The sequence below is a fragment of the Garra rufa genome, chromosome 14 (assembly GCF_049309525.1).
Source record: "Garra rufa chromosome 14, GarRuf1.0, whole genome shotgun sequence".
NCBI classification, from domain to species: Eukaryota; Metazoa; Chordata; class Actinopteri; order Cypriniformes; family Cyprinidae; genus Garra; species Garra rufa.
In genome coordinates this window covers 19847481-19856910 of record NC_133374.1, presented here as the reverse complement: position 1 = coordinate 19856910, position 9430 = coordinate 19847481, and the positions used below count along the sequence as shown (strand labels likewise).

Here is a 9430-nt window from a genome sequence, read left to right as displayed (position 1 = left end):
TACTGTAGGCTTACAGTAAAAACTCAAGAAATCCAGTTAATGTATTTCATCAATTAGCAATGAACAGTACATTGCAGTTCATTTGTAGTTCATGTTAACTAATATAGTTAACTAATGAACCTTACTGTAAAGTGTTACCACACTCAAAATATGTTGCTCAAACATGATGAACATGGTAAATTTTATAAACTATCAATTTTAGTTTTAATATTTGAATTCATTATAGGACTTGCTATGTCAGTGCATAATGACTGTGAAAAGGTTTATGATGTTTTGATGATGCTACTGATGAATTAATTATTCATTTTTCAATTATCCACCACAACGTAATAACTGATTGAGTACTATTTTATTGGATGATTTGGCAAAACTACAATCACTATGGTAAAGTTAAATCTTACACTCTAACATAGAATACATGATGAAAAGCAACAGGCAAAGCATTACAAAAGTAAAATGCTTCAACTTTATCCCACATTATCATTGTTGCACCTCTCTTGAAAATGTTATGATTAAGACTCGTCGACTTGTGTTGAGTTTTCTCGTGTCATTTGAGCTGGAGACATTCCTTCTGTAGATATTGGATCCTGGTCTGCTTGTTCTGAACAGGTTGGCTCTGGAGAGGTATGTTCTGGTGAAGTTTCTTCAGAAGTTGATTGCTCCAGAAATATTTGTACTGTGTCTAATTGTTCTGGAGTAGCTTCTTCTGTGGTAGTTTGTTCTGGAGTCACATCTGGAGTAGTTGGCTGTTCTGGTATCTCATGATCATAACTTGAAAGTGCAGTTGATGTTTCTTCTTGTGAAACAACTTCTTGTTCTGAAGATTTTGTTTGTTCTTCACCTGTTTGCTCTAGCGGTGCTTCCTCTGGACTTTGTGTTGTTTGTTCTGAAATCTCTTGATCTGGATTCTCCAGCTCTAGAGACTCTTGCTCTCTCGCCAATTTTGCAAACATGCCCTTGTACTTCAGTCTGTCCTCCTCATTTTTTAACTCCATTCTCATTTTGAGAACTGCAAGCTCTTTCTTGATGGTCTTTTTCATGCCCGGGTCCAGATCCAAGACTCTCGTGAAATCATCTCTGGCCTCGGCTTCATTCCACACCTCCATGTGCGCTTTTCCACGCAGATAAAAGGCTTTCATTGCCCCTGTAAACAAAGAATGCCTTTAACTAGTGCATTTGATATCAGAAACACATTATCTTGTTATAAGGCAAATTTGTATAACATCAACAGATGCAGACCAATAGCGATAGTCAACTGATTTCAGTACGTCACTTCTTTCCAGACATTCCAAGACCCAACAAACACAGATTCAACATGTTAAACTGATGAAAACAAGTGGCAAACAAAAGACAGACAAAACTAGGCTGTCGTGATTCCTGGATTCAATTTGAGTACTCGATGTCAGTGTCAAGTAACCAACAAAATACCGGAAGTGGTGCATTTTACTGATGAGAATCTATGAAACGCATTATCAGAAAGTTTTCCAAGACTGCATGATATATTAAAGGTCCAATTCTGTTATTTACAACAATTTATCTCGTCTGCAAGAATATCAGCTGGACGCAAACTGCGCACCACAGCTGCACCACACCGATACATCTTCTACGTTCTTTAAGTTTTGATTTGCGGCTGACACAGAACAGCATATGCAGTTTGCGTTCAGTGGATATTTTTCCAAAATGGCAGTTTCTTTGTGTGCAAAAAGTATTTTGACAAACTTTTCATTTTGGGATGGAGTAACCCTTTAACACTGTTGCTGCGGTGGTTTTTAATGTACTTGGGTTAAAGCGACCCCAAAACCGTGATATTCATCCCCTGGAATGCAAATTTTACCAAGAGAACCCCATCAAAAAACATGTATTTTACTCGCCAAATGTGTTTTTGACCCCCCTCAAATTTTGAGTAGCAGTTGGGTGGATTTTGTTGTGTAAACCCGCAACCCTGGGCTCCATTCATAGTAAATGCTGCTCCACACAAACTGCTATCATCTACACATGTGGAGCATCTCAAACTCCATCTCGGCATATTATAACTTTCATCTGGGAATGCAATGTTGGCCATTTCATCAGATTTGTAAGGTAAATCGTTTATAAACCTATGCAAACACAAGAGAATACATCAACATCTTTATCAGTATACTAACCATTCATTGTGATTTCAAAATAAAAGTTTAAACCCTCGACCTGAGTTTACACGTTTTGATGTGGCTGTAGCATTTCTGATCATACAGTCAAGTTTAATAGCAATAGTTAGGCTGTTGCCGCCCGTAGGCATTTCATGTAATGTGTAATCTGGCTCTTTTGTTTATAATATATACACATTATGTATTTTAACAGTTTTGTTCAATAAAACCATATGATTACTTGCTTTTGATACTTTATTTGAATCAATTATTATTGCCTCATTGCTATTATATATGCATTTTAAGTCATTTTATAGGCTATTGTTAGTTTAGGTCTATTTTTAATACCTCAAAATCAAGATCAGATTACTCGATTAATCTCGACCAATTATTCGATTACCAAAATAATGGTTAGTGACAGCCCTAAAAAAAAAAGAAAACAACTTCATCTGCGTCTGTTATTGGTGGGACTAGGAATTGAATTTCTGTTACTTACCAGGGTGCTGGTTGATAATGTCAGTTGTGTGTTCGATGGCCTCATAGTACTCCTCCATGTGCAGCAGACACTGGCAGTAGTTTAAAGTGAGCGTGTTGGCCATCTTCTCCAGTCTCAGCCAGGGAGCTTCCCATGCTTTTTCCTGAAGAAACAGACAAATTTCAATTCAATGAGACATGCCATTCTCATTACTGTTACATTAGTTGTATTATTATTCTATCCTATCATGATCAAAACAACTAACACAATTTTTTCTTAGAATACAGTCATTTCTAAGCTACTGAATGCAGGGGCGCCGCTAAGGGGGGGGGGGAAGTTAGGACAATTCTAAGGGCCCACGCCCTTTAGGGGCCCACAGAGATCTGCTTTGGTGTGGTAGGGGGGGCCCAACCTCATATTTTGTCATAGGGCCCAAAATTGCGAGCGGCGCCCCTGACTGAATGTATAAAAACTGTTACAGAGGTGTATTCTTACTTTCGTCTGCACATTCTTGATACACATAATGGCTTCCTTATATTTCAGGGTGGCGTCCTCATATCGGCCCTGTTTGAAGAGCTTGTTCCCTTGACCATGGAGCACAGGTACCGCTTTTAGCCTCTCTTCATCATTCAGAGCCCAGGACTCTCTGTCATATTCACTGGGCTGCTGAACCTGAATTCATTATTGATTAATTTCCAGTTAATATCGCAGCTTAAACAGGTTTGAAAATGATCCCCTAGCTCTACCTAGTGGTCATTTTGTGCACTGCTCTTGTGATTTAAGCCACCATAGTCAGCAGTCTGGCACAGATCTAGTTTGCCTTCAGTAGATCTTTCTAAATTTCCTGACGAAGGTCTTTAGACTAAACCTTGCAGTGATAATAAATATCAAGCCTTCTTAGCAAGCTAAAGCAGTTTGTGAGACCCGTTCTTCATGTAAAGCAAAAGTACAAGTAAAATCCATATTAAATATGAAAGTATGTACGCAAATATCTGCTCATTTACAAATGAATGCAAATATTGTGCTTGAAAGTCCGAACCTTCAGAAGTTCCATTACGAAGTAAAGAGGCTGTGGTTCTTTCTGAAGCTCATCTAGATCATCATAGCCCAGGCTGTGGTAGGCAAACATGTTAGCCATGCCGCAGGTGTGAATGTGCCAGTCCACTGGATCTTTCCCCACTGCGATACGCCGCAGACTTTTTGCCACTATTGGATACAATCCGGTGTGCTGCTCGGCCACAGAGGAAAAAACATAAAACACTAATACTTAGTAAATCTTCTAATCTCGAAAATAAGTCATTTTTGAGCATTAAAGTTACATTTATTGGAGTCACTGCACATATTTCCAATTCCAACTAATATTATTTAAAGCCATGGCACTATTTTAAAGCTTAAAAGTGTGTTTTTGTGGCTGATGTGCATTCCCGTAATGCTAGAGACTGTTAGAGCCACAGTAATGTATCTCAGGTGCTGGAGCTGGGATGACAGCTGTAAATGATGATTAAACCATGTGGAACAGACTCAGATTAATCCTATTTTGTAAGGATTTAAGCTTTCCAGCAGGATAACGTATGACATGCTTCAGTCTGGAACTCACTGTGGTATTTCACTGCTTTGTGCTTATAGTAAACCATAAAGGACTGAAATGTCAGTCACCGGGTCGTATCTGAAAGCATTTACTGTGTAAAAGGTTATCAGTTTATGATATTAGTTTACAATTTGACCTTTATTCAAACTTGAAGTGCAAAAAATTATTTCATAGATTGTACAAAGTTTTGGGGTCAAGAAGATTTTTTGGAAATACATTATTTTATTTGGAAATAATGCATTAATTTGTTCAACCATGGCTGTAAAAAACTTTTGCACAGTTCCAATTCTTTTCAAATTCAATTTTAAACTTTAAATTCATTAAAGAATTCTGAAAAATGTATCACAGTTTACACAAAAATATTAAGCTGCATAACTGATTTTAACAATGATAATAATAAGAATTCTTCCTGAGCATTTTAGAACGAATCTTGCTGGAAATTCAGCTGTGCCATTACAGGAATAAATTATATTTTGAAAACAAATTACAAAAAACAGTTATCTTAAAAAGTAATAATATTTCACAATATTACTAGTTTTACTTTGCAGCTCTGGTGAGCATAAGAGACTTCAAAATGTTTCAGAAGCATAAAAATTTCACGAAAAGGTACACTACCATTCAGAAGTTTTTGAACAGTAAGATTTTCAAGGTTTTTTTTAATGTTTTTAAGTTTTTTTGTTTTAATGTAAGTCTCTTCTTCTCACCAAGCCTTTGTTCCAAAGTACAGCAAAAAACAGTACAATTTTGAAATATTTTTATTATTTAAAATACCTGTTTTCTATTTGAATATATTTTAAGTAATTTATTTCTGTGATTTTTTTTTTTTTAGCATTATTACTCCAGACACATGATCCTTCAGAAATCATTCAAATATTCTGATTTGCTGCTCAAAAAAAAAAACATTATTATTATTTTGTTGAAAACAGCAGTGTGAGTGGATTTTCCAGGTTTCTTCTGTGAATAGAAAGTTCAGAAGAACGGCATTTATCTGAAATAGAAATCTTTTGTATATTATTTCAGATAAATCTTTGGATCTTTCTATTCATCAAAGAATCCTGAAAATTTTTTACTCAGCTGTTTTAAATATTGATAATAATAATAATTGTAAATGTTTCCTGAACAGCAAATCAGCATATTAGAATGATTTCTGAAGGATCTTCTGACACTGGAGACTGGAGTAATGATGCTGAAAATATAGCTTTGATCACAGGAATAAATTACATCTTAAAATATATTCAAATAGAAAAGAGTTATTTTAAATAGTAAAAATATGTCACAATTTCACTGCTTTTGTCGTACTTTGGGACAAATAAATGCAGGCTTGGTGAGCAGAATAAACTTCTTTTAAAAACATAAAAAAAATCTCACTGTTCAAAAAATGTTGACTAGTAGTGTACATTCATATAATAATACATTTATTAATTACTTAAATTCATATAAGAGAATGGCTTTTAAATTGCAATTTAACTGAATTTGAGGGAGCCAAGAGGGTGTAAAAATACATTTGAGGAAGTAGTATTAAAATAGAATGAAATTTAAGGAATTGAATTGTAACTGTAGTTTTTAATTACAAATAATAGAAGTAACATAACTTAAAATAATAATTATGATTGTTTATTTATTCTTTCTAAATTTCGAATCGATAGATTCCATTTACTTCAGATCAAATTCGATGTCCGATGAGTCTGAACAATTCGATTTAATTACAATTATTAATTCCACCTCTGTATTTTGTAATACCGACCAGGGAGAATAGGAGGAACTGAATGGAAAATCATTACATCACATTACACTTACAATAACGTCACACCAAAACTCGGCCACCTCCCCTATGTGCATGGACATGAGCAGAGTCTCCCAGACGTCCAGTTTAAACAAGTTCCCGATCACCATTTCCATGGGCATACCTGCCTTCTTACTGTCATCTATTACTGTACGCTCATCATTGCAGAGCTGAGTGCGAAAATGGAATGTCACCTGTAGAGAACAAGGAAGAGACAGAATGTTTAAGCCCCACATTTTGTTATTTTGAGTTAAAAAGTACTACTACAGTAGTACTGAAAATTGCTGTAAGACCTTACAGGTTTGCTTGTTTGAATCCATGCACTCCTTACAAGTGACGTGATCAATTTACAATGACATTAAAGAGACAAGAAAACTGCTTTGTCTATTCTGAAATCAATTATATAATCCCATAAATACAACCTATTATGTGTGTAATGAAAAAAGACGTAATCCTTAGATTCAGTTAGAAAAAAACAAAGAAATGACTCACGTCCTGGAACATTTTCTACTGTTACAAATGCAATGACGCTCTTGCCATATGTATAAAATATGACTGTGAAGCCGTACCTTAGTTCCTGCGACAAATTTAGGCTTCACACCGGTTCCTCCATGCAAGATGGTTTTCTTGACCCCTTCAACACCCAGCATCATGCTGTACTCCATAATGTCTGTGATGTATTTTTATTGGAAGTGTGTTTGTATTTGTGACTGGAAGAGGTGTGAAGACTGACTGGATCTGGATTAAGAAGGCTGATATAACAGGATTAGGCCCACAGCCCCACCTTCTCATCCACAGAAGGGCTTTCCTCAGCATTTTCACATTGTGCTTGTAACCAGAAGAGCCTAGAACCTTCTGGATGAGGCCAAGGTTCTTCTGTTCAAGGAAGACTGAAAGAAAGGATGTGATGTAGAGCCGGGTATGGACTCTGTGACCCCATCACACACATGTGGCCGACAGCTGGATCGCAACGAGCGTGTTGCAGCAGTGCCGGTGCCGAGCCCCTGCCGAGACAAAAGTTTGGAACAACCCATCTGCATTATGCAGTTTTGTAAGACTGTCCTGGATTAGACACTAAATTACATGCAATTATGGTTTTTACAAGCCATGTCTGAACATTGCGTACTGGCCAATCGCAATTAGATTTTGCAGTATTAGTAAGCAGTAGATTCACCGGACAAACAAACAGGATGGGACTCAACCATCAAACTGTACAAATTAATTTATGGTCATCATAGGATGGTTAGCTTTTAATATTAAACCATTAATAAGAGCTGTTAAAAAGGTTACACTGTCTTTAGCCATCTGATATATACGTATTGGCTGTGGCTGAGTTCTTAAGGATGCTTAAGTGCAAGTCAAGAGTTTATTGCACTTTTTTTTTTTTGTAAAAATAACGGAATGTACTGAAGTTTGCATTCCTGAAATCACATGGACAATAAAGTTGGATGCTGCCATCCAAGTCTATTTAAAACCGTGTATCGCCCTCTGCTGGCCGCAATGTGAACTTTGAGATCTTAATTTAGGGAGAGATTTAGGATTCTCTGTCCATGTCTGTTCCTAATATCAAAATAATGTTTAAGAAAATGCTTAAACATTGTATTAGATATATTGTGTATGTTTAGTTACAAAGCAGTAAAGAATGTATATACAGTAGTATTCAATAAGGCTCTATACAGTTTTTTTAAAATGTTTTTTGTTTATTGTTGCAGTTGTTTTCCATATTAATATTTTATTATATATACACACAGTACAAGTCAAAATAAATCCATTAAGATTTTTAATGTTTTAAAAGAAGTCTCTTCTGCTCGCCAAGCCTGCATTTATTTGATCCAAAGCACAGCAAAAACAGTAAAAACTTAAAATATTTTTACTATTTAAAATAACTATTTTTATTTGAATATATTTTAAAATGTAATTTATTCCTGCGATTTCAAAGCTAAATTTTTAGCATCTTTACTCCAGTCACATGATCCTTCAGAAATCATTCTAATATTAATAATTTGCAGCTTAAAAAAAAACATTATTATATTGAAAACAGCATTTTCAAATATTAATTTCTATAATTTCTTTCCCCCAAAAAAATTATACTGACTCCAAGCTTTTGAATGGTATAGTGTATAATATTACAAAAGCTTTTTATTTCAGATTAATGCTGATCTTTGGATGTTTCTATTAATCAAAGAATCCTGAAAAAATGTATTCAACTTTTTTAAATATTGAAAATAATAATATTAAATGTTTCTTAAACAGCAAATCAGCATATTAGAATGATTTCTGAAGGGTCATGTGACACTGAAGACAGTAATGATGCTGAAAATTTAGCTTTAAAATCACAGGAATAAATTACATTTTAAAATATATTCAAATAGAAACGAGTTATTTTAAATAGTAAAAATATATCAAAATTGTACTGTTTTTGCTGTACTTTGGATCAAATAAATGCACGCTTGGTGAGCAGAACAGACCTAGTTAAAAAAAACATAACAAATCTTACTGTTCATAACTTTTTGACTGGTAGTGTATAAATAAAAAATAAATAAATATAACTTCAAAAAGTTGCTGAATTTTAAGCAACCATTGCTTCAGTCCTCAGTGTCACATGATCCATCTGAAATCATTCTAATATGGTAATTTGGTGCAGAAAAAAAACATTATTAATATTAAAACATTTTTACTGCTTAATGTTATTTTGTGGAACCATGGTACTTTGTTTCATGATTCTGTAGTCAATACAAAGTTCAAAAGAACAGCATTTATTTGATTTTTTTGTTTGGTATTTTTAAGATTTTAAATAAATCTTTTACTGTCACTGTTAATTAATTTAATGCATCCTTGCTGAATAAAAGTATTAATTTCTTTACCAAAAATCTTACAGCAATTTTTTTGACAGTAGTCTGCATCTGGGTCTAGACTGGTTCTGATTCTGGCTTATTCTGAATGCTCTTCATAGTCAAAGATGAACGTTGTAATCTTCTCCTCTCAAAAGATTTCCAAAAGCTGAATTATGAGCATGTTGCCATGGGTACAGGCCAGAATCTAGCATAAAAGTATTATGGTAGTGTTTGTTTTCCTGAAAGTGATGTTAAATTTGTTTAACATATGCTTGTAAATAAAACAAAATCGATTAAAATTGTTAATGACATCTATATTACACAAATCGCTGACAGGGTTAAACCATTTAGACCTAGCGTCTATTCCAGTGCCTTCACCGTTCTTTGGTGTTTTTATCATTTATGACATTTGGTGTTAGCCAATTTGCTTTTTGATTTGCAGCCAGTGACAGAGCAGAAAATATGGCCTAGTTTAGAGGTTTTTATCACAATCAAAGCGTATCATTCATCTTGATCTTTTTTTAAAAACTGTAGATATTATGTGAATTTCATTAAAATTGCTTTAAAAAATTTTAAAAGTCTCATTGCTAAGATCAGTCATTTTCTCAAGCTCTTCATGGCTGTTTG

At 34.5% G+C, this 9430-nt stretch overlaps 1 protein-coding gene across 2 annotated transcripts; it reads right to left on the bottom strand.

Moving 5' to 3' along the window:
* Positions 1-330: 330 nt before the first annotated feature.
* aipl1 (aryl hydrocarbon receptor interacting protein-like 1) lies at positions 331-6704 on the bottom strand. Of its 2 annotated transcripts, XM_073817771.1 has the most exons (6): positions 6539-6703; positions 5984-6163; positions 3638-3826; positions 3094-3270; positions 2620-2761; positions 331-1144 (listed from the first exon to the last, which is right to left on the bottom strand). In XM_073817771.1, the coding sequence occupies exons 1-6, from the start codon at positions 6632-6634 to the stop codon at positions 513-515; spliced, it is 1416 nt and encodes a 471-aa protein (XP_073673872.1). In that variant the 5' UTR covers positions 6635-6703; the 3' UTR covers positions 331-512. The 2 variants fall into 2 exon arrangements, with proteins under 2 accessions (XP_073673872.1, XP_073673873.1); XM_073817772.1 differs by lacking the exon at positions 3094-3270 and having other exon boundaries at positions 6539-6704.
* Between the last annotated feature and the right edge of the window lie 2726 nt (positions 6705-9430).

Coding starts and splice junctions, on each gene's coding strand:
- aipl1 (XM_073817771.1), bottom strand. CDS start 6,634: ATGGAGTACAGCATGATGCTGGGTGTTGAAGGGGTCAAGAAAACCATC. Junction 3,271..3,637: donor TCGTAATGGAACTTCTGAAG/GTTCGGACTTTC, acceptor TAATGAATTCAG/GTTCAGCAGCCCAGTGAATA. Junction 1,145..2,619: donor CATTATCAACCAGCACCCTG/GTAAGTAACAGA, acceptor CTTTGTTTACAG/GGGCAATGAAAGCCTTTTAT.